Raw genomic sequence first — 26038 nt, 5'->3', positions numbered from 1 at the left:
AGTCCTCAATAATTGTACCAAGTATTTACAACTCTAGTTACAAAACAAGGACAGCGCTGCAGGCTGAGGCTATATTCTTCTGAACAAGAATAGAAAAAGTCAACTGAGATGGCACTATTTAGCAATCTGTTTATATGAACTATCAAGCACTCTCAACTCTCTTTTAAGTCAACATGAACAGGGAAAGTATATTATCACATAGGAAGTATTCAGCACACTGCAAGATAATATTTAAACTACTATGACTTGTATTTCCTGGCCATAAAATTAATTCAGAATATTTAGGAAAGTTCAGGACAGAATTTTATTCATGAACAGAATTTTATTTAGGAAATTTTATGCTTTCTAAATACTTCCTAATCACCCTGAGATTATTACAAACAAGTTTTCAATAAAAAAAAAAAAAGCAAGAAATTTACTTAAAATATATTGCCAGGAAAACAGTATATTTACTTTAAAGAACTTCAGTACCTTAGTTGGGGACTTAAAGTGAATGTTTAAATGAACAAGAACTGATATAGGACAAAAATGTTTATGACAGAATACATTTCACATAATCTTACATTTTGGCAATAGCAAGTACATTATTACCTCAAGAAATGTCTTGCTCAGTAAAGCAGAAGTCGCTCCCATGTGGGAGAGCGAAGACTATTATGTTACGTGGTTTTACTGGAGATAATTCCTTACCAAACCAACCAGCCCACATAATAACAGCATTCTAACACCAACTACAGGCCCTTGGAGATCAGCTTGTGTGTGGCCTAGATTTCATGGGCTTCCTTCTTTACAACAGATGTGCTGGATGAGGGTAGTGTTACTTCATATATTAACTTTTGTGTTCCTTAAACTAATACTGCTGTTTTACTAAGTTCTAGCTCTGTTCTCATAGAAAGTGTGTGCCTTGTGCAAGCAGATGATAAAGCTGAAAAACCATCCATGTTTATACAGGCAATTACAATTCCTCAGTTTCTAAACTTTTCTAGAAATATTGACAATCTCTTAAGGACATATCAGTAACACCTTTTCAATTCATGTTTAAGAACATCCAATTACATAAAATTTCATAGTTTAAGCATTTTGAGACAAAAAATTGTCTCAAAGAGCAACACTTCAAATACCTATTAATTTCCCTGTCTGCTCTGTAATGACCTTATAGCCCAGAAACTGCATTTTCATAAAACCATAAACTAAAACAAAATCCTAAAAGCTATTCTCTCTGAGGCATGCTGAAAAAATCCCACTACTTGAAACACACCATTTTGGGATTAAACTGGAAACAATCAGCTTTATGCCAAAGGAAGGACCGCACCCTGTAACTATTTATTTATAAAATACAGAACTGATGGAAAGCTATTTCCTAAATTTGTTCCACAGTAAACTTATTGCTCTATCCAAAACAGGAAGGGTGAAGTTTATCTACAGAAGACTCTATGTTAATTCTCTTGTTAGAAATGCTTTAATAATCTTCAGTTATCATGTCCACCGACCCTAAAGAAAAGCAATACTCATTTAAGCTTCATCAGAACAGGCTGTGTATTAATGGCAATAAATACAGGACAAATCACTCTTCCTTATCATAAAACACACACAAATGTTTTTATACAGAAAAGTACAATAATTTAAAATCCACACATATGGACTGTGTTGCAGTAAGATCACCAACAGTCCATGAGTTTTTACTAAGTGACTTGTGATTATTTAGTTTCTCCCCTCAACAAAATGATTGATGCTTTCAATTTCAACAAATATCCTCAGCTAAGAATGTTCTCAGATGTAACATTCTGCATTAAGAGGGCTTCTTTTTGTCAATAGGTAAGAGATAATTTTATCCTACAAGTGTTGGTCGCATTTTCTTCAGTGGCACAAAAGTGAGCAGCAAGAGAGGGGAAAAAAGAATCTTCATTTTCTAGTTAAAGAGTAGCTCTTATCTTATAAGACACCTAATAACTGACAAATGCACTGTTACTATAAATTCAAAGTTAGTGGATCTATGATTTTAAGAAGCAGCCCTTTAACGAGTATGGTTTCTCACTGTCACTGTGCCTAAAAAGCAACTTCATCACTCTCTTTTTAAAGTAGGGGTTAAAAAGAATGCTAAAGCAGATTTTGATATGCATGCCACAGGCTGGTTTTCTTCATTACATATGTAATATAAGGAAAATACTACACACAATACAGACTGCATGCAATGAACAATTTTTTTTTCAGAAAGAAAAAGCAACAGCTGCAAGAAAAACAATTACTTAGATTACCAACATTTTATTACTTAGTTTAGGTTAAACCTCAAGGTTTCTGAAAGTTTAGAATTACTTCACACATTGTATTAGCCTCACAAATCAGTTTTATTACTGCCTAAATAATTAATTTTTTTTCCATGTTCTAGTCATGGTCCTGCCTATACCTAAAAAGTCACTCTCACCATCTACCTAACTACTCATCTCACATATAACATTTAATAAAGGAAAATGTAAATCAAGACTATGATTTTGAAGACTTCTCCTGTAAGTTTTCTCTAGCTTGCATATGGATATGTTTTTCCATGTGCAGCTGTGACTGCTCAAGAGACTGTTCCCCTTTCCCACCTGCCACCATCCCCATGCCAGAAACCATCACCCCACTTTAGCTGCACACCAGCACCATGGAAGACTACTCTTTAAATCCATTTTTTGGATTTGGTTACGTGCTAAGAGACCAGTTGGGCTACAGGGAGGAATTCCCTACGATGGGGTGAGAGAGAAGCTGTAGATAACATCCAGAGATGCCATTTATCTACAGCCTTACTAGGGTATTTAGTTTCTTTGAGCTCATTTGGGACCGCTCATTGAATTGCTACCTAGACAAAGCAGACAGGATCCGTGCTTAATCAATTGTATACCACAGCAGGCATCTTCAGTCAAATATGAAATATCCAAAGAAGCAGAATGTAAAGCTACCATATCTCATAATGGCCTTGTGGAGATCAGAAGAGTTGCACGATCAAGTTTCTTATTGCATATATATTCCTTCTTTTTGTAATTTTTGCATTCAACACCCAAACTACTTTTTTTTTCTGAAACTGTTCCCACAATTTTACTTATTCCCACTTCAACTCACAATATAAATCCTATCCAAAAACAGTAAAATAAAAAGCATGCCCCTCTAAAGACAAAGCCACAAGAAGAAAAGATTCAGTCTCTTATGGTTAGTAAATCATATATCTTAGGTCAGTAGCTACCAAACTGTGGTCTAAAGGAACATAAGTAGGAGTTCTTCATTTACTTAGTAGATACCTAGTAAGTAGTAGTGGACTGTGTCCACAGTACTTCCAATTAGAGATTTGATCAGGAGAAATTATAGTTCATAAGAAATATTGAAGAATGACAGTTATTGGCTGGTTCAAAAAGCTTGGGAATCATTTATCTTTTCATTGTGAACTATTTTTCCATGTGAAAAACTGGCATTTTTTTTTATTTTAAAAGATCTTCTGAGCCCTAGATTATTGGATTCCTATCTCCTTGTTATAAGCCTTTATTAATAAGATAGTTAAGCAATGCTGCAGCATCTCAGCACAAGAACTGCTACCTATCAAACTCATTAAAGGAATGTCTGCACTGCTCAGTTCAGTGTCATTGAACATTTTCCAGAAGTTGTCTAATGGGGTGAACTGACAGAGGACAGATTTGGAATGAACTTGGCAAGATATGTGAACATACCCATGACTTTTTGAAGTGTTCGCTTGTCTTCAGGTTCTGGCATCCACTGAACAGCTTTGATTCTTTTAGAGTCTGGTTTCAGTCAGGCCTTATAAAAAGTATTATGACCTCTACAAGAGACTAGCATCACCAAGCAGTTTCTTGTGCGGTTTTGTCTAGCTTTAGCTCTCTATTTTTCAGATAGCTTATAGCAGCTTCCTGTGATGCCTGACACCCGTAAACTTTGAAAAAAGTGTGATGCAAGAAATTCACTAAGTCAACAAATAACAGATATTTCTACCAAGAGATAAAATTTGCACAAGATAGCTATATCAGACTTCTAGGCTTACTGTTCCTGGATTTATTTCATAGAATATCTTATTTGCTCTTACTGTAAAATAGGGAGGCTGTTAATGGCACAAGTAGCTTTTTTTTTACTTGTAATGATGGTACAGCATCTAGTAAATTAACATATTGGTCAAAAAATTATAGATTAAAATAAATTATCTGCTGCCCAGCAACCCAGTAACCTTCCTGCAGGCCAAAGAGATATGTTGAGTGTCATTATCAGCTTTTTGAATTGTGGTCACTCCAGAGATGCAGTAAGTTCTGTCTTTGGACAATATTCCAATATGTAGAACTTGAGCAAATCACACAGAGAAGTAAAAGCACGATTTTGATCCTTAGTTCAACTAACACCTTATAAGATTTCTAAATATCACCAACACCTTGATGATTAGAAGACATCCTCAAACAATCAAAAGAACTGTTAATATTTGCAAGCATGCTTACTTTGCCACATTAACCTTATCTTTAGATAAGCTCTCTTATTTGAATATCCTAAAAAAATTCACTTGGGGGCAGACACTAAAAACAAAACATGTCAAGCCATACAGTTAAAATCAAGGGAAAGAATAAGCATCTGTAAAAAACGTAGAGTATAACAAGAAGTGTTAATACTGCCAGCTCCTTCTGTAATAGGACTCACTAATTCCAAACAATACCATGATATTTCTAACAGTTATGTAATATTTTATAGCATTTTATATATTTATTCACCACAAAGATGATTTCTCACATGCATTCACAAAGCTGTAAGAACTCTTTATAACTGTTTTAAAACAAAATGTTTTGCTGGAGAATTCCTACCAGTTGAATAATCCTATACAGTCCATTGAAAAACTGCTTAAAATTTAATTAAAAAATGGAGTGAATATGCATTTATTCTATCTTTGACTCATTTAAAACTTTTTCTATCTTTCATTTTTTTATAATCAGGACACTTCTAAATATTTATGGTTCTCAAAAGCAAAATTTGGAGGCAGGAATTTTAGATTATTCACTGTACTAATAAGGAGGTAATACAACAGAAGATAAAGAACTAGATAGTGAAACTGGAAACCATGGAGCTATATATGAAAGTATCTATTGAACAGAATGTACTGTTACAATATAAATAAACTTTTTTAAAGCTATATATCTGAACAGAGTAATAACTCTTGCTGATAAAGTCCACTGATGCTGGAGCGATACAGTGTGTTTTGGATAAGAACAGCATGGAAAGAGAGCAATGAAGTTTCTTTTGATAAGCAGAACTAAACAGTTTACTGCCTAAGATAAAAATAGGTTTCAAAAGGTCAAACACTTTAATGCAATAGCCAAAAGAAACAGTACCATGCCATTTACCTTTTAACCTTACTTCATACAGGATTACCATGTGCTCTCAAAGATACAGAATAGACAGGGGTTATTCGTACAAACATATCCTGAAAAATAAGGCATTCCTCACTTTGTGCAGCTTTCCAGAACTTTTTTTTTAATAAAAATAAGTCATGCTAGTCAAGATCTGGCTGAACTACACTGTCTGGAAACAGAATTAAATGAGGAAAAAAAATGTAATGATTTAGAATAGACCAAGTCAAATTCAACAGAAAAAAAACACAATGACTATGAATGACATTTTCTCATTTCATTCAGAATTCTAGTGGGCTGTTTGTTTTTAAAATCAAATAAGGTTATAAACATTGCAGACATTCTACTTCCAAATCATCAGGTGAGACATTTTACTATTTCAAGGATTGCTGTCCACAGACGGTTGACTTGCATGCTAGGGTACTTCATTCTATTTAAGAGTACATTGGACTCATTTAAGAGTATATATCAGAGACTGTATGGAACAATAGCAGGAATTGTTTCACACACACACAGCATGTTGCCTTCCTTAGGTTAAGCCAGTAACTTACGCTCTTAATCAAGAAAATAAGACTACTGCTTTCCACTCGCTGGCTTGCAAAGCAATAAAACCAGATCTCAAAACTATTAGTTAGTTTTAATATGACCCCTTGACTTGCTTCATCTTAACTCTTTTTCATATTAACCTTTTTTGTTCACCTCATCTCTTTGTTTTCCTTAGTTCTACATTGCTTAGTAAACCACACTACAGTTAAAACCACATCACTCTTCCAGCTCCAAAGGCTTCATAGTTAGCTATCACATACATAACCAAAGACTATGGCATCTCATTATATTCACTGCTACCATCACTACTATTTTATCCAAGTTTTACCCCGTCTCCAAGCCTTCACTCAAGCTCTCATTTTATAACCTAACTTCCTGAAAAATCAGAAATTTATTTAAAAATATTTCATATCAATTCAAATATTCAAGTGTGTTTGTACTACTTTGTTATAAAATTGCAACAATTTAGGAATTCATATTTCATGCATTGCTTTCAAAACCTAAAAGCTACATGGTATGTTTCATAACTGAGTGGATATGTTATTTAAAGAACAGAAACAAACCCTGCCCACTGTATACAGGTACATACAGGTGTTCTTTCAGAACTCTCATTTAAAACATATACAGCAGCTTTAGGAGATCCAGTAAAAATCTGCTTGCTTAAAAGTTACCCATACATGCTGAGCAATCCATACTGAAATGAACTGCAAATATACCAACGAAAACTTGTAACCTTATACACACAAAACCTTACCTGACATCAGATACTTTGAGTATTTAGACTCGGTTAACCCGCTATGACCTTGCCCCTTTTAAAACCTTTCTTGATCCACAACAGATGTAACCAGGCTCATCACTTCATCCCTAACAGACTTATGCATATCTTAATAAAATCCTTCAGCTGATATATTTTTCAAGAATTGTCTCACTGTATAGAAACACTTAGTCAAACAGCAACAGGCTGAACAAAAATTGAAGTCTATCATAAGAATTCTCAAAGAAATAGATATGAACCATGTTCGTATAAAGATACTAGATTTTCAAAAATATCCAAAATCACTTCTAACAAAAGGGTTATAAGTGATCAAATCCTACTTTTCCAAAAGTAGAAAGGATCATTTTTATGAGAAATGTCAAGATTCAAAAAAGTGAAAAGACCAGTCTGCACAGAGAATAAGGAGAGAAATCAGTGTGCTCTGTAAACCAGATGTTACTTTCTTGGAAGTCTTCTAGAGCATAGTGCAGGTCTCAAACAAACAAGGAGTTAACCTTATATTTTCACTGATCTGTCAAAAATACATACATATAAAAAATTGTGTCTTCATGAACAAAAATGTATTTGAATTAATTTAGATATAGCAAAGAAGGAGTAGCCCTTGCAGACACTTTTATTCAGAGTCATTCCTCTAGCTTCTTACCACAACTTGAGTAACATCTACACAGACAAAAAGGCTCCAGAGCCAATTTATTAAAATGGAATAAGCTTCTCTCGGTAGTAAAAAGCCCACTCTGTTTAAAATACAGAGGAATAGTCTTAAAACAGTGTTTCCCTGATGACTTTTGGGGATCATGAAAGACAACGAAATCAATCTGACACTTTAATTTGAAGATTTCTTTCCCTCCCCCAATTATTCTCCAAAGAGTGGCTGATAAACAAGGTAGAAAATTCACACACAGTCCAAGAATACATTAGTTTGAACAAATTAAAAAAATCTGTCTTATCAAATCAAGTATAAATCAGTAATTTTAAACTAATCACATCTGGATTAGTATGGTAATGACTCAACACTACAACCATTTTACTGTGTATTTACTAGTGTATAGAAGGTAATTATCACATTTGGAATGCAGATGTAATTCTCAATCCATACGGAGCTTGCAGGAATAATAAGGCCAATAATTTTGTTGCATGTATTATGAAACATTTCACTGTGTTATTAAAAGCATGTATCATTTATAAATGGCTAAAGAAGATGGTAGCCTAAACCAGATTAAGAGTGAGTCAGAGAGCTTTGCAAAGCTCAGAATTAAACATTTAGGTATCCTGTTACCAGAAACTCAGAGAGAGAGAGGAAAAAAAAAAAACATTAACTGACTTGAGTGAAACAGGAAATAGAATCCCAAAGAGTTCATCTTTGCTTCCGATTTCAGAGAAAACATTGTTCATTGCAAGAAAACATCTTACAATAGCATTGTAAGAAAAAAATAAACTGAAGTGAGCCACGCTCACTTGAGTTACTCAGTGCTAAATTTCAGGAAAAAAAATAAGTATTTAAAAATTAATCAAGGCATGCTTGAATTATATCTGGATGTACATTTGAGTAAATAGATTTAGTTCTGTTTGAAACTTATAGTTACATTAAGAAATTACTCCTACTATTTTGATTTTTATTTGCTGAAAACCGTAGTAAATCGAACCAAATCAGACAGAGACATGAGGACAAACAGCAATGACTGACATGTTTGACAAATCCTTCAGTGAGAGATTTCAGGCACTCAGTGCAGGAACGTTGCCTTTCCTGACTTACTATTGTAGCTTTCTGTAGACACCCCAAGGGTACATAGAGGGGAAGACACCATACTGGACTGGTGTCTCCCCACTCCCCACTTGTTTCTGGCACTAGAAACAGAAATGAGTTTTCTTGCATGATACAGCATCTCCACCCTTTAGCCAGGGAGCAACTCCACTGCATTTGCCCATGGGCTTCAGAGCTTCTCCTGTGGAATTAATTCCCATCTCCACCCATATTCCTCTTGTTCCTCTATTCTTTCTTTTCCCCACCCTCTTGGCTGTATTTCCTAATCTTGGCATGAATCTTTTTGTCAACTGTAAGTCCAGTTCCACCCTCGTTCAATTCTTCCCACACTCTCAATTCCCAGCCCTAACTCTCCTGTCACCACAAGTCCTTTCATCTCTTCCAGACTTCCTCCACCCTCCAGTTCAGAGGTCACATCTTCTCACAGCCAGACTTAGCTCCACTCCACCTCTTCCTCAGAAACTCTTACCTCCTTTTACCTCCACATTCCAGATCCTCACATGCATCCAGTCCTCCTTCCATATTCCCCTTGCTGCCACAGTCTACCTCTCTTTATATAATAAACTTAGTCAGGAAGATTCCTAACTTGACATTCACCTGTTTCCCTACACTGGTTCAGCTTCCACCTGAGTGAAAAAAAACTTTTTTTTTCCTTTTGTTAGGCCAGTAACAACAGGGGATACACCAGTTGCTGCCTGGATCCAGGGAAGGTGCAGTTTCCATCCCTTTGCTTGGAGAGCTACGGGTGAGACTGCCTACCAGTCGAAGTAATATAGTTAAGAGGGTCAAGGAAGCTGCATCCAGCCTACAGGTTCCTTCAATGAACAAAGAAACAGTATCGTAAACCGTAGCAGATGGTCTTGGCTGCAATCATCCTGCTTTGTGACAGGTAACAGAAGAGCATTTCAAAAGAGCATTCGGCTCTACGCCAATGAGAGTCATGCGCCTGTGCAGGGGCATTTCTCTATAATTGTGTATTTCCAGGACATCATCACATTAGCTCACAGGCAATAAATAAATAAAAGATTCAAAAATCCTTTTCTGTACATTTTCCTAAAAGTGCAAAGACTCAAACAAAATATACGAAAGATGTTTCTGTTTGAATGAAAAGTGAATATTTAGTTAACAAAATCAAGCCGGCTCACAACCAAAGATACTGGTTATTTTGTCTGCTCTTTACTGCTGAAATCCATGCAAGAACTTCAGGGGCTCGTACAGGTGGGTACCAGCACAGTGCACAATTGTATCAAAGTCCTGCTCCGACAAGCAACCTGGTAGCAGCTGTTACAAGGGTGTCTAGTAACAAATGAACACTCCTAACTGAGCAAATTCTCCAAAATTCTCCAAACCAACGCTAAGGAAATTGAAAAATAGTGTGGTATCCAAAGGGAAGAAGAGTGTGTCGATCATGGCAGCTTTAGATAGCAGTGAAACAGAAATATTTTTAAAATTTTGTCTTCTCTACAACAAAAAGGAACAGTCAATTACTGTGCAAATGCCAAAACTACCAAAGGCCATTTTTCAATAGATTTGTGCCCCAAGATTAACCAACATTGGGTGTCTAAGGCAGTGCTTTCAAGACACTAAGTGTTCAGAGACAGCAGATGCATCATTTCTTCTAGATGCATAACATAGCATGCGAACTCGCTTCTGGCAGCAGAAGCATTTATGAAACCACATTGTGAATCAGAAAATTGGTTAAAAAAACATCTGGAGGCTTTTAACTTTTATTTTCCTGATCTAGTTCATGGCTGGACTCCACAAATAGCATTGTGCCGGCACACAGGACAGTTCAGCAGATGTAATTTCTTAAACTAAAATTGCCAAACTCTAACGTGCAGCAGAGGTCTGCAAAGGTATAAGCTTTTCTAACAACTACAACACTTGCTTAAGGGGATTCTCTGACATCTCCGAGAGGCAATTGTACTGCGGTCTTTCTCCATTGAAACTCTTACAGTTTCTTCTGTTGCCTCTTTTCATAAAGCTTGTAGGAACTAATCACCTTGAGTTATGCCTAAATTGAATTTAGTTGAAACCTGACAATAGATTCAAAAGATAGGGCAACAATGTGATTGCATAAGCTAGTTTCCCTAGGAAGCCAAGTTGAAAAAGCAAAGGCAATTTTCCAACTGTAGATCATCACTGAAAAGTCTGTGTCAGTATACCCTAATTTATTCTGATTTTGTGTTTAAAATGCTTGTGCAGAGATTTTTTTTTATTTAGGCAGCATATACTAAGAGAGTTATATATAAAGTTATATACAATACTAAGGTTTGTGGTGAATAATTATGGTCAAGTAAGTACATACAATAATAAAAGTGTTGGGGTGAAATCAAACATTTAAGCTCTTTGAGGGAAGGAGAGAGTGAAGATTGCTAGTATATCAACTAAACTATGGAGAAACGTATCACACACATCTATTAAGGGTTATTAGTGTCATTTAGAGCTATACTCAAAGTTTGGTAGTTCAGAAAATTAACGCAAAAACAGCCCTATAAGAAGAATGTTGTTCATGTTTTTTGAGCTTCTCATGACCCATTTCTCAGCATTTAATTTTTGTGATTTTACAAGTCAAACTGAGTCTCTTAACCTTTCAAGTCATAAAGTAAAAAGATGAAATGGGCACACTAAAAATGCAAAACTTTCGTTCTGTGGGGAACCTGGCCTTCATTTATCTGCCACCTTTCATGAACATTAAAAGTTGTGACGTCCATACTAGTGTATGTCCAGACAATTACTGAGGATTGAAAAAGTCACATTATCAGCGTAAATAGGAGTCAAACAAAAGAGGAAAGCGATTCTTGTGGGTTGGTGATAAATGATGATATGCATTAGTCATTTATACTCCCAGATAAAAAACTAATGTTTTTACAATCTTAAATTACAAAAAAACCACATGCATAAGCTACTTATGCAACAAAAGATTCTTTTTAAGATCATCTATGCAAGTAAATTCCTAATTCTGAACCCCTTTAGAATTAACTTCTTAAAATAAAAAAAATAAATAAATAAGAGAAAGCAGATACCAGCATAGGAGAGTGTGAGTTACAAAATATAGAAAGAAATAGAAAATTTAGAACCAAGTGACACACACAGTCTACCACAGAGATGTCTTTGGTCAGAAATGAGCCTTTGTTTGCATGTAAAAGCCAGTGATACATTCAACTCATACTACAAAAGGATTAGATTTAGAGGATTAAACTAGGTGCAGCAGCAAAGTTGTCTTCTAAATCCAAAATTCTGTTACATTAAGGTCAACCTAGCAGTCTATAACACATACTTGAAAAGACACAAAACTGCTGATTCTCCCTGAAGCAGATTTTCCCCAGCTACCCACAGGTTCTCTGTGTAATACTCTTCCAGCATTACCTACTGCAATCTTCCTGCCAGGCCTGAAAGCCTGGAGTAGAACCATTCGTGCAGGAGGAAAAGAAATTGCCTTCTGTGTCAAACACCAAGTTCCAACTGTTTCTTACCTTCACGCCCCTGTATTTCATTTACCACTTACCAGGAGTTTTTACATGTTCCCTCAGTTACCACCTTCCCATTATCGCACAGGATTTTGTGAAACTCAACCTCCTTTCCTTTATGACACTTCTCCATTTGCCTGTCATATACCTGTTTGAAGTGTCAATTGGATCCTTATTTTATCTCTAATAAGTCTTTCAGAAGAACAAACCTCATTGAGAATATTCACAGAGCTAATGGGTGAAAAACAGAAGCTAAATAGTTCCCTATGTACTAGTACAAGCTGGGGGCTGATCTGCTGGAGAGCAGCTCTGCAGAGAAGGACCCGAGAGTGCTGGTGGATGACAAGTTGACTATGAGCCAGCAATGTGCCCTTGTGGCCAGGAAGGCCAATGGTCTCCTGGGGTGCATTGGGAAGAGTGTTGCCAGCAGGTGGAGGGAGGTGATCCTGCCCCTCTACTCAGCCCTGGGGAGGCCTCATCTCGAGTCCTGTGTCCAGTTCTGGGCTCCCCACTACCAGAGAGACATGGAGCTACTGGAGAGAGTCCAGTGTAGGGCTACGAAGATGATCAGAGGGCTGGAGCATCTACCCTATGAGGAACAGCTGCAAGAGCTGGCCCTCTTCAGCCTGGGGAAGAGAAGACTGAGGGGGGATCTTATCAATGTGTACAAGTACCTGAAGGGAGGGTATCAAGGGGATGGGGACAAACTCTTTTCAGTTGTCCTGTGTGACAGGACAAGAGGCAATGGGCAGAAATTGAAGCACAGGCAGTTCCTCCTGACCGCGAGGGGGAATTTCTTCCCTGTGAGAGTGACGGAGCACTGGAACAGGTTGCCCAGAGAGGTTGTGGAGTCTCCTTCTCTGGAGATACTCAAGGCCCGCCTGGATGCAACCCTGTCTACCATGCTCTAGGTGACCCTGTCTGAGCAGGTGGGTTGGACTAGATGATCTCCAGAGGTCCCTTCCAACCTTGCTAATTCTGGGATTCTGTGACAGTAGTTTTTTGGGCTAGGGCTAGTCTGGAGACGATTCAAATTTCTGGAGCTAGTTATCAGGCATACAGAACTAGTTCTATGTTTTCTTGTTCTGTTTTAATCCAGTAAGCAACAGGTTTCCTTCCCTTTCCACCTATTCAGCAATGCTGAAATATCCTTAGAAATTCAAAAGATGCTATGTTCAAGAGAGAGCAGTTAAAAGAAACAAAAATGCTAAAAAGTTCAAACTAAACACCTCAGTGAGACAACTAAGAGAAAATTTTGTTTTCTATCCCTAAGATGGTTTGAATAATAAATCCAGCAGCAGTAACTAAACCACCTCTCATGTCCACAATGTCCTTCAGTATAGCAAGAACGAGCAGGAGATAAGGTTGGACTATGAGGAGAGGAGGCTGTACCTCTATTCTCTCAATTAAACTAAAGTTACTAAAGAAACTCCAAAACAATAACCCTACAAAAACTACTTCCTGTATTATGGCTCAAGCTATTTCCCATTTTTGTTTTTATCCTTTATTTTTCTCAGGAGCTTCTCCAGTGTCAGTTTTGTTTATCTTTCCAAGCATTCTTAACTTCTAACAAATTTTCCAGTAGGCAATTTTTCATAATTAATTCCTAATTATATTTCAAGGTCCACACATTTTTTAGACAGTTTCTTTTCTTCTTAATGCCTTTTCCAATCCTGTCTACAATCATCACTTCTTGAAACTAATCTTTCTTCTTCATAGCCTACTCGGTATATAATTCCTAAGTCTTTTTCCAACTTGTTGTGAGTTCTGCTGGATTTTTACTATAACATAAGATACCTTAAATGAAATAATCATTACTAGCTATAGATTGGAGGAAAAATAAAGGAAAAAAAAAAAGGTCAAATCCTTAATTTTCATTTTATCGGACCAAGTAGTAGGCCTTCTCTTTCAAACTTGAACAGTCAGGCACTCAGTGAAATAGGTACAATTCTCTTCCACATTTCCATCCATTCTAAGTGCAGCGATTTTGTCAAATACCTAACTACTACATTTAAGTCTTCCAGAGGTCTACTGACAAACTCTACCTTTTGTAAACAAGCAATTCCTTTGTTTAGTATCTTCGAATCTGCAGTGTTGCTTTATCATGTAAATCAAACATCACTATATTAAAAATTATATCAATGACAAGATTTGTCAACAGGTAGAATCCCCAGCGCTCACCAAATTCAAAATAATGTGCTTAGCACAGGCAAAAACCTGATATATTAAAAAGATAATACAAAATTAACTTGCTATCATTATTTATCTATGGAAGATTTTGTTTGACAGTTTAAGGTGCATTCCATCTAATTTATTTCATGTATTCTAAAAATGAAAATACACTGCTGTTACTGTATACATGAATACAACATAGTTTAAGTTCTGCAAAAAGTATTGCTTTGAGATTTATGTCTTAAATAACAACAATCCCTTTTTATCAGCTTTGCAATGAAAAAAAGCTGCCAGCAAAAAACTGAAACATGGTAATGCATTTCCTTATTGAAGTATACCTTGAGGTACTGAAGTAAAATGAGTTGCATTGACTTTGCATATGCAGCAGTTTGTAATTACAGACACTGCAGTGCATTCCAAATAACTTTCTGATGTCCAGGGAAAGGGAAGAGAATATAGCTATACAACTGGATAGTGAAGCGCTGTAACTTCTAAATCATAGTGTTTCCATCACAAGAAAAGGAAAGGAGCTAGAGGTTTCATATCCCATTACCAGTTTCCTGCTTTCAATTACCAGATTTGCAAGAAGAATCAATGATACTACAAGCATACTAATAAAAAGCCTTTACTTTCTCCATCTTGCAGTCCCAATCAATATGAAAACGCAAACAGCTCATATTCAGGGAATTGAAGCACTCCAAAATTGAAGCACTACAAAAACAGACATAAGTCCACTGAATAATGATGCAAATAAGCATGATAACTTAATAAAGTTGATTTAAAAAAAGGGGATTCTAAAGTAACTATTAAAAGACCAGTGAGATTAGCAAGTCAAAACTATTATGAAATAAAGAAGTGTCCAAGAATGCATAGAAAAAAATACATGATTTACCCAGTATATAAAGAGGAAGTACTAATACAAGAAAACTAATCAACCACAAAAGGATGAAACAAGACAAAAGGATGAAACAAGAATCTCATGGGTTAAGGCCCTAGAGGAAAGAGGGGTCCAGGAGAGCTGGCTAGTATTCAAACATCATTTCCTCCAAGCTCAAGAGCGGTGCATCCCTACGAGAAAGAAGTGCAGCAAAAGGGGCAGGACACCTGCATGAGTGAGCAAGGAGCTCCTGGCCAAATTCAAACAGAAGAAGAAAGTACACAGAATGCGGAAGAGGGGACAGGCTACTTGGGAGAATTACAGGAATGCAGTCAGAGTATGTGGAGATGCAGCGAGGAAGGCTAAGGCCCGGCTGGAACTGAGTCTGCCAGGGGATGTCAAGGACAATAGGAAGGGCTTCTTCAAATACATCAGCAGCAAGAGGAGGACTAGGGAAAACGTGGGCCCTCTACTGAATGGGGCGGGGGTCCTGGTGACAAGGGATACAGAGAAGGCAGAATTACTGAATGCCTTCTTTGCTTCAGTCTTCACTGCTAAGCGCAGCCCCCATGAATCCTGTAGCCTGGACATGAGGGAGAAAGTCTGGAGAAGGGAAGACTTTCCTTTGCTTGAGGAGGATAGGATTAGAGACCTTCTGGGCAGGATAGACATCCACAAATCTCTATGGGCCCGGATGGGATGCACCCATGGGTACTGAGGGAGCTGGTGGATGTTGTTGCCAGGTCACTCTCCATCATCTTTGAAAGGTCCTGCAGAACTGGAGAGGTGCCTAAGGACTGGAAGAAAGGCAAGGTCACTCCAGTCTTCAAGAAGGGCAAGAAGGAGGACCCAGGCAACTAAAGGCTGCTCAGCCTCACCTCCATCCCTGGAAAGGTGATGGAATAGCTCATCCTGGATGTCATCTCCAGACATATGGAGAAAAAGAAGGTGATCAGGAGTAGCCAGCATGGATTCACCAAGGGGAAATCCTACTTAACCAATCTGATAGCCTTCTGTGATGGAATGACCGGCTGGGTAGATGAGGGGAGAACAGTGGATGTTGTGTACCTTGACTTCAGCAAGGCTTTTGACACTGTCTCCCATAACATCCTCCTAGAGAAGCTCAGGAAGTGTGGGTTAGACAAGTGGACAGTGAGGTGGATTGAGAACTGGCTGAAAGGCAGAGCTCAGAGGGTTGTCTTCAGTGGCGTGGAGTCCAGTTGGAGGCCTGTGGCTAGTGGCGTCCCCCAGGGCTCACTACAGAGTTCCATCCTGTCATCAATGACCTGGATGAGGGGACAGAGTGCCTCCTCAGCAAGTTTGCTGATGATACCAAGCTGGGAGGAGTGGCCGACACACCTGAGGGCTGTGCTGACATTCAGACAGACCTGGACAGGCTGGAGAGCTGGGAGGAGAGGAACCTCATGAGGTTCAACAAGGGCAAGTGCAAAGTCCTGCACCTAGGGAAAAATAACCCTAGGCACCAGGACAAGCTGGGGGCTGACCTGCTGGAGAGCAGCTCTGCAGAGAAGGAGCTGGGAGTGCTGGTGGATGACAAGTTGACCATGAGCCAGCAATGTGCCCTTGTGGCCAGGAAGGCCAATGGTATCCTGGGCTGCATTAGGAAGAGTGTTGCCAGCAGGTGGAGGGAGGTGATCCTGCCCCTCTACTCAGCCCTGGGGAGGCCTCATCTCAAGTACTGTGTCCAGTTCTGGGCTCCCCACTACAAGAGAGGCATGGAGCTACTGGAGAGAGTCCAGTGTAGGGCTACGAGGACGATCAGAGGGCTGGAGCATCTGCCCTATGAGGAACAGCTGCAAGAGCTGGCCCTCTTCAGCCTGGGGAAGAGAAGACTGAGGGGGGATCTTATCAATGTGTACAAGTACCTGAAGGGAGGGTATCAAGGGGACGGGGACAAACTCTTTTCAGTTGTCCCGTGTGACAGGACAAGAGGCAATGGGCAGAAATTGAAGCACAGGAAGTTCCGCCTGACCGTGAGGAGGAATTTCTTCCCTGTGAGAGTGACGGAGCACTGGCACAGGTTGCCCAGAGAGGTTGTGGAGTCTCCTTCTCTGGAGATACTCAAGGCCCACCTGGATGCAACCCTGTCTACCATGCTCTAGGTGACCCTGCCTGAGCAGGGGGTTTGGACTAGATGATCTCCAGAGGTCCCTTCCAACCTTACTGATTCTATGATCCTAAGATCATAGGCAGATGATATCATTCAGAAAGGGAATCATCATCAATTTTTCTGAGACGCCTAAGGCAATATACCAGAAATTGAGAGAAAGGTTTTCTTGGTTAGGAAAAAATAAACTAACATGCTTAAACAACCTCTTATGTTTAAGTAAAATAAATAAGTTCAGAGGAAGCATGATACATCCTATGATACAATCAGACCAATGGTGAGTTCATCATTAACGGTTTGCTACACTACATTATGAATGCAAGTTTGAAGTGCCACAGAAAATCGAAGGAAAACAAAATTTACTGCTTCCCAATCTTTCTACTCTCATCTAGCCTATTACTCTTGTCTGGGCTATTCCTATCAGATACAAAGTATGTCTGACCTCATCCAGAACTAGAAATAACCTTTAAAGTACTCTAGTTACTGTTCCAGTTCCTCTTAACTTACTCACCTCTTAACTCATATTTTCATTAGGGTAGTTTTTCCTAGCCTAGATCATTTTAACTAAAAGGACCCAAGGCTCAAGCAGACCAGTAAGCTAATCTAAGGGAAGAGTAACCTGTTCCCCTGGCCCAGATGAAGGCAGAAAATAAGGTTCATCCAGGGTCAGCTTTGAGATTCTCCCTCTTCATTCCTTCCTGGATTCCCATTGGTTCAATATATTTCTTTATTTTACTATAACTGCCAAAACTTAACTGTATATCTAACTTACCGTGCTTTCTCAGTAGCTATTGTTGTCCAAGATCTCGAGCTACCTCCCATTTACATCCCCTTTCGCCTTTAAACTGTAAATAATGTCAACCATACATACATTCGTTGAATTCTCTTCCTCATCCTCTCATACCTCTATGACCAATGATTATCTTTCCCAGTGATGGCTCTCTCTTCTCCATTTTCTGAAAGACACTCACAGTACTTCAAACCTGTCTGCCTTCTTCATTTCCACTTCCTGTGCAATCTCTTGAGTCCACATTGACTCATCAACATCACAATTTCTAGATATCTTCTTTTCTTTTCATCTCAGGCCACATAACATTAAAAACAGAAATCGGAAGTTCTAGATTAAAGGTATTTAACATCCTGGAAACTGAAAAATACATTTTCTGTTTAACACCCTGCATCTTCAGCTGTTGTCAACAGCTTCAATTCTCTCAAGGAATGACAAAGTAAATATCACAGAAGTAGCAACCTCTTGTTCTAGGTATTATACAAATAGAAGAGAAAAGAGACTTTAAAGAAAAAGTCTAAGGATACTATCCTATAAGCACTAATTTTAAAACAGGTAGTGCACATATTTACAGGACTGGGCATGATATAAAAAAGCAGATGAAGAGTGCATGCTGTCAATGTACAATCAGACATGGTGACCATAAGCACATCCTAATTCATTTGTTCCAAGACCAGCAAAGGACAGTGGTTGAGAGGAGAAAAAGGCATGTAGATATATTTCTGTAAACTATGGAAAATGCAATCATTTTGTCATGACAAAAATGTTTTCCTAGTGTGATATTAAAAACAAGTCTTTCTTAAACTAAGATCAGCAATGAAGAGTTTCACTCTGAGTTATCAGTCTTTTTCTTCTCTCAAAACAGCACCTCCAGTGAACAGAGTCCCATTAAAAAGTGTAAAATGCACACACATGCATTTCAGTTACTATCATGTAAATCTTATCAGAAAAACAAGTTCAACAAAGCATGAGAACAAGTGACAATTCATCTGAAACATTTTTCTCCTCAATATAACTGCTAAAACGGTGCTGGATTTGTCACTTAACTGTAACTTTCGTGCAACAGTTGCAAGTAAGTGGCCTGAAACTGCAAAGAAATTGCACAGCAGATCTGGAACTAGAATCTGGATAGTCTGTTGACCCAGCCACACCCCTGTCTACCTACTTTTCATGCATTGTATCTGTGAACTTTCAAAAGCAAATTTTGAAAAATCTGTGATTTTCAGCATCTTCTAGTAAATATGTGACCAAATAAGGGCAAAGAAACAAGCAATTAAGGTAGCTGTTTGAACATTTTGAAATATTATTTTCCTGAATATTTAAAAACACAATTCCTTTGAAAGTCAGTCAGCAGTCATTAACGAAGCCTAGTGGTAAGTAGTAACTTACAAAAAAAAAAAAAAAAAAAAAAAAAAAAAAAAGTATAAATTCCTTCTTCAATGCTGCACCTTTGATTTTTTTTTGACAAAATTAAGGAAAGTACTTTGCTTATTTCATGAAATTAGTCTTCAGAAAATAATAGATTTTCAGAGGTAAGTTATGCCACTGAAACTTGTACATGCAACATTTAGGAAACTGGACATACAATAATGGACTAGTTAATACAGTGTTGCAGACTTGATGTCTAGACAAGATAAGGCAGCAGAAGCACACTTCAAGAATGTCTGCTACTCATGCTCATAAGGAAAAACAAAGAGATATCCTTTGTGTAACACTGACAGTGAATTGCTCCAATTGTGAATATAACACCAGGGACATATTTATCATCACCCTGGAAAAAAAACACACCAGCACATTATGTGCTAAAAGCATAAAAACTAAAAGTATAAAAACAAAAACAACCCCAAAACAATACAATCATATTGCATGTTATTAGATCAAAAAATATAAAAAGTGCACGAAACTGATATAAAAGCAGCCTATCACCATTCATAGATCCTGCATTCTATCAGAGCAAAATTCTCTATTATTATATTTTCAAGTACCTAGACCAGTCTTCGAAACATCAACCTAAAGTGTTCTATCCTATCACCTTGGGACAACTTACAACAACAAATTTCAAGGTTATGACTGTGGAGATAAGGAGGGAAGGACATTTTTAAAGACATAAGGAAGTGCCTAGCTCCCACCGAAACACAACAGACAATTACCTCACTTCTGCATTTTCAAAAATCATTCTGCATTTCTGACCATTCACAAACAGAACATCAAAAGCCACCACTAAGGACCCTACTACTGGCTACAGCAAAATACACAAGATAAATCTTTACACTGCAAAATGCTCCTACGGCGAGGGATAAAGATCAAAAATAAGATGCACCAGCAGGATGGAAGAGGTCAGTTTTCCCAGCGCTTGCTGTGGAGAGGTGTCAGGAATGATCTCGTTCTGCCAAGGACATAGCAGCAGGGCCTAGGGCAGAAAGGGAAACCAGCCTCTTTCCCAAGGGTGCTGAGCCTGTGCTGGGGAGCAGGGCCTGATATGCAGGTGAGGCCAGCCGAAAGAAGGGATCATAGCAAGGAGCTGGGACCTTGCAGCTCAAGGTGGGCACAGCAGACTGCAGGGAGAAGCAGGGAGTAGGCCCTGCAGTGGTAGATAGTCTCAAGAGAGTGAGCAGTGAAACACTGGAATAGGTTGTCCAGAGAAATGGTGGAATCTCCCTCCCTGAAAATATTCAGGGCTCCCCTTGACAGGGCCCTGAATTACCTAATCTGAGGTTCTTCTTTCAAAAGAAGGTTGGACCAGGTGATCCTCACAACTCCCTTCCAAGCTCAACTCTTCCACTATTTCATGACTGTGCTGGTCATTTCACAGAAGAGACCAAAGGCTTCCAGGATCTGTTGCCCCGCTTCAGTGTTCTCAAGCACCTGTGTATCTTAGCTATATCTTTTCTTCTCAAGGAATATTGGCAGACTTCAAATTCAAGCATATACTTCGGGGTTTTACTTATTTGGGAGTCATACAGATAGCTCCTAGCTCTATGCAGACAATGTCCAGATTTTTCCAAGTCTTCATGCATGATCACAATTTCTACTCTCCTTTATTAAACTCTCTGTTTCAGCCTCAGTTACTACAACTACAGGTCTGCAGTAGGTAGTCACTAAACAACAAATAGCAATTTGTACTTTTTAGTTGAAACACTTTTGCGCTATCCTAATCAGCATGCAAAGAATTTTATGTACATATATTTCTAAACTACATGATTTAGACATGAATGCTTGACATGAAGTCCCTCATCAAACAAATCTAACATACAACATTTTGCTGATGAGTCACAGGGATCATTTAAGATCATGTTCCATTTCAAGAGTCTAAATTTGGTGACTGTGTCATAACTTAACAGAAAGGATGGGTAGATTACAAAAGAACAAACACACCTGTATGAGTATTTCATCTAATTGCTAAAGGGTTTTTGTTTAAGAGAAACAATAGACTATACTACAAGGCCCCTCTCCATGTGCAGCAGGCTATTTCCCTGCAGTACTGCACTGAATATTGTTCACTGCCGCACAGTGTGTATTCTGTCAGTGCAGTTTTTGCCTCTGGGTCTACCTGAAATAGTAGGATACTATGAATTAGAAGTAAATATTTCGAAAATTTTTCTTTTCTTCCTGCTTGTAGCTTTGCAAGGAGATGAATGACAGGAGAGCAAAGCACAGAGGAGTCTAACAGGAGCTCAAAACAACAAGAACACTTGGCAATGACAATAAGATTATACATGACCTGAAAGAGAGACATTACTAGATCTAGAGCTTCAAGAGAAAGCACAAGAAAATCTGGGGAGATGAAACCAGACGAGGTCTAACGGGTCAAGCCTTCTAATCAAATCTCACTTTCTTAAGACACTAGCTGGACCCTCACCAATTCTCAGACACAAACCCAGTGGCACAAGGAGTTATTTCAATCCCGTCAGATTCCATTTCTTCTGTGGCTGTTCAGTGAGGGCTAATGGTCAGAAAGCCATTCTTTTAGGAATCATACTTTGCCGGGTGACAATTTTACCAATTTTTGCAGCATTATTCTTCGAAATGAGTATTTAAATTTTACACAAAAAGACATTCCAGAAATAATACATTAAAACTAGGTATTCAGAAGCTAGTTTAGACATCTGAATGAAATTTAACTTATTTAATCTATTATTATGAATTATCAAGTCAATCTCTCTTTTCCTAAAGTGTATTTAGGCTTACAGTTTACTTTTAAAATTAATACTATTACAAGTCATACTGTATCGTTTATACAGTATTGCTTATATAGATGTAATATATTAAAAATTGCATGCTAAGGACTAGTTTTACTGTGCAAAATCAGAAACATACTTTAAATTAAATAGAAATAACAACAAAGTATAGATTATATTGAGAAGTTCATCCAAAAAACCTTTAGCAAGTAGTTCATCATGGGACTAAAAATTTAGTTTACATTTGACTGGTTGCTCATTTTCCTCCTTCCCTGTCAATACTGGAGCATTCAAAAACAAAACTTACTTTTAGGTCCTGACAACTGTAAACCAGTGGGACAGTGCCTATATTTCTACAGAGATTGTAAAATACTGTGAATCTTCATAAAGCTTACAAAACAATCATGTAAAACATTAAGACTATCATAATACAAAATTTTCTGGAATTAAACATATTGCTGAAGTAGCAATTAATTACTTCCAAACATCTACCTGAAAAATTTCTAGGTCATTTGACAATGTTCAATTTAATTGATTAAATCCATATCTCTCCATATTAAAAAAAAAAAAGGATTTTGTTCAGTTGACTAAATGTATGGAAGATGCTTCTAGTATCATTCTAAAAATCTCATTTTAATTCTGTGAAAGCTGAGCGCTTCAATATTCAAATCAACAACAGGAAAAACTGGTTCTATGAAATCAAAAAATCTTTAAATTACCCCTCAGGCTATTCTGAGATATAAGCTTCTAAAAGTTTTCTGTTTTGCAGAGCATAAGCTAGATTTCTTCAGAGATAAGTGCCAACTATGCAACAGATAAAAACAAATGTCCTTTTCCAGATGATCTAATGTTATTATGCCCAAATTTCCATCAGCCTTGACTATAAGCCTATCCCTAGGAGCTGGAGGCAGACCTTCACCAGAAATAAATTAAGTTTGTGATTAGCAGCAGCATCAAAATGATCACAATTGCTGTTTTCTCAAAATCTGCTCCTATTCTTCAATATTTTCAGTTTGTTGTTTTTAAACAGTCAAAAATTAGATATTTGGCTGTAGCTAATTCCATGTACAAACTGGTGACCAGACACACACAGACTGTATCGTGACCCTGGTAGTTCCAGCATGCAAAGCAGGAAACACACCAATGTATGATTATGCAAAATCATCAAAAAATTTGAAAAAAAACAACCAAGCAAGAATTTGACTTTAAAGTGTCAAGAAAAAGGAAGAGTGTAAAGAGTCAAGAAAAAGAACAGTAAATGGGCCTGCAGGCAATGGAACAAAGGCCACTAGAATTAAGAAGGAAAAATGAAGACCCAATAAGTTTTATAGGATTATCTAGGACAAGACCAGAGAGTTATTTTCTTGAAGATGCTATTATTAGATAACTACGAGGGGGATAAGTTATCTGCATTTTCTTTCAATCTATCATAGGCACATACTGCCAACATTTTAAAGCAGAGCAAGTTTGAATAAAGTCACCTCTCCCACCCAAAACATACACTTTAAATGCAAGTCTCCAGATTTTGGCAAAGTTATTCTAAAAAAAATTTTTTTTTTTTTTTTTTTTAAGTCAGAGCACTTTACTCCAAAAATTCCTTTTCAGAAGGTACAGAAACATAACACACAATCATTTCATTGTTTATACATGAAAATCAATAGGCAATTGTAAATATTTTCCTTAACCTGCAGTGACATGATATTAAAGACTAACTGATAGATGAATACATTTCTACTGAACTTCCTCAAAGGTTCAATGTTACAAGTAACAGAAATCTCACTTTATATTAAATAGATCTGCAAGTACATAACAAGGAAAAGATAGAATGTTTTTGAGCACAATAATATATTAGACAATATTTCTTTGTCATCTGAGTAAAATTCTGCTGCAATCACAGCAAAATCCAGAAGTTCTTAATTTTCAGATAATGATGAAGGCATCAAGATTCGAAGTTGATTAAAGCAAAACAAACAAACAAACAGAAAAAGCTAGGCAATTTGCAGGGTCAATCCCATATTGTAAGTATTCAATTTAAGAGTATTACAATATAAAAATAATTTGCAATCATTTGATCTCATATAAAACCATATTTCTAAGTATATTTCAGACATTTGTTTTATGGTTGAATTTGAAACAATTACTCAAAGAAACAGACATTTTCTTGGATCAAAAAATAAACAGGTATTGCACATAAGTTACAGAAAACTACCACTAATTCTTGTGTATGGATAAATTTTATACTTCTTCAGTAATGTATAAATATTAAATAGGTCAAGATGTCATCATCATACTACCTCAAGAGATCAGATTACATTAATATGCTCCAAGGAGGAAAAAGACCAATATATTTCTAGCAGATCAAAAACAGAGCAGGGCAAACCATTACACATGCAGTGTTTCAGTGTCAAAAAGCCTGGAGGACTCACCTGTTCGATCTCCTTGGTCTTAGTTGCAATTGCTTTTGAACGGCCAAGAAGCTGGCCATCCTCATATAACTCTGTACTATCCGTCATGTTTGTTTCCGTTTCCTCTGTTTGTTCAACATATAATGGAGCTGAAGATCCAGCCTTAAAAGAAAAAGATTTTTCACATTTTTGAGAACAAAATAAAGACCTCAAAATATGAGAGTAAAATAAAATATCAAATACAGTTATTCAATTAGATATAATTTTGTTCATCAGGACTATTACTGTTACCAGGTAGCAGTTAGAGGTAGGGGAGTTAGAATCCATAGATAAGTGACATCATAAAAATAACTGTGATCCAGTCTCTTAACTGTGGAAGCAGAATGATGTCAGATAACTTTTACCTGCTCTTCCTGTGATAAAGAACTTGATTATGTGATACTTACAACATTAACCAGCAAGAAATCTAAAATAAAAGCGGGGTTAGCTTTCTAGGAAAGAATAAAAATAATACAAATCACAGGCAAACAAACAGGGACAGGTCACTTGGCAGGAATATAAGAATGTGGTCAGAGTATGCAGGGATGCAATGAGGAAGGCTAAGGCCCACTTGGAATTAAAACTGGCAAGGGATGTCAAAGGACAACAAGAAGGGCTTCTTCAAATACATCAGTAGCAAAAGGAAGACTAGGGAAAAGGTGGGCCTGCTGCTGAATGGGGTGGGGGCCTGGGTGACGAAAGAAACAGTGAAGGTAGAGTTACTGAATGCCTTCTTGCCTCAGTCTTTACTGCTAAGGGCAGCCCTCAGGAATCCCAAAGCCTAGAGATGAGAGAGAAAGTCTGGAGAAAGGAAGACTTTTCCTTGGTTAAGGAGGATCGGGTTAAAGATCGTATCAATTCATGACATTGCGGGTGTTAAGAGCAAACTTGACACCCACAAATCCATGGGCCCTCATGAGATGTACCCAAGAGTACTGAGGGAGCTGGCAGATGTTACTGCTAGGCCACTCTTCATCATCTTGGAAAGATCGTGGAGAACTGGAGAGATGTCTGAGAACTAAGAAAGCCAGTGTCACTCCTGTCTTTAGAAAGGGCAAGAAGAAACTACAGGCCAGTCAGCCTCACCTCCATCCCTGGAAAGGTGATGGAATAGCTCATCCTGGATGTCATCTCTGAGCATGTGGAGGAAAAGATGATGATCCGGAGTGGTCAACATGGACTCACCAAGGGGAAATCCTGCTTAACCAATCTGACAGCTGCCTTCTATGATGGAATGATCAGCTGGGTAGATGAGCGGAGAGCAGTGGACGTTGTGTACCTTGACTTCAGCAAGGCTTTTGACACTGTCTCCCATAACATCCTCTTAGATGAGCTCAGGAAGCGTGAGTTAGACAAGTGGACAGTGAGGTGGACTGAGAACTGGCTGAAAGGCAGAGCTCAGAGGGTCGTCATCAGTGGCGTGGAGTCCAGTTGGAGGCCTGTGGCTAGTGGCATCCCCCAGGGCACACTACTGGGGCCAGTCTTGCTCATTTTTTTCATCAATGACCTGGACGAAGGGACAGAGTACCTCCTCAG

At 37.9% G+C, this 26038-nt stretch overlaps 1 protein-coding gene across 3 annotated transcripts in view; it reads right to left on the bottom strand.

The window, feature by feature from the left end:
• The window catches only part of PPHLN1 (periphilin 1), an 80693-nt gene that overhangs the window by 9300 nt on the left and 45355 nt on the right, over window positions 1-26038 (bottom strand). For all 3 annotated transcript variants that reach the window (XM_062567471.1, XM_062567488.1, XM_062567480.1), the window contains exon 9: window positions 24485-24625. In XM_062567471.1, coding sequence (XP_062423455.1) covers window positions 24485-24625 — 141 coding nt within the window. The remainder of the gene's footprint in view (window positions 1-24484; window positions 24626-26038) is intronic.

Source organism: Rhea pennata, chromosome 1 (assembly GCF_028389875.1).
Source record: "Rhea pennata isolate bPtePen1 chromosome 1, bPtePen1.pri, whole genome shotgun sequence".
Classification (NCBI taxonomy): domain Eukaryota; kingdom Metazoa; phylum Chordata; class Aves; order Rheiformes; family Rheidae; genus Rhea; species Rhea pennata.
The sequence above is the reverse complement of the archived record's forward strand: the minus strand, read 5'-3'. Positions and strand labels throughout refer to the sequence as shown.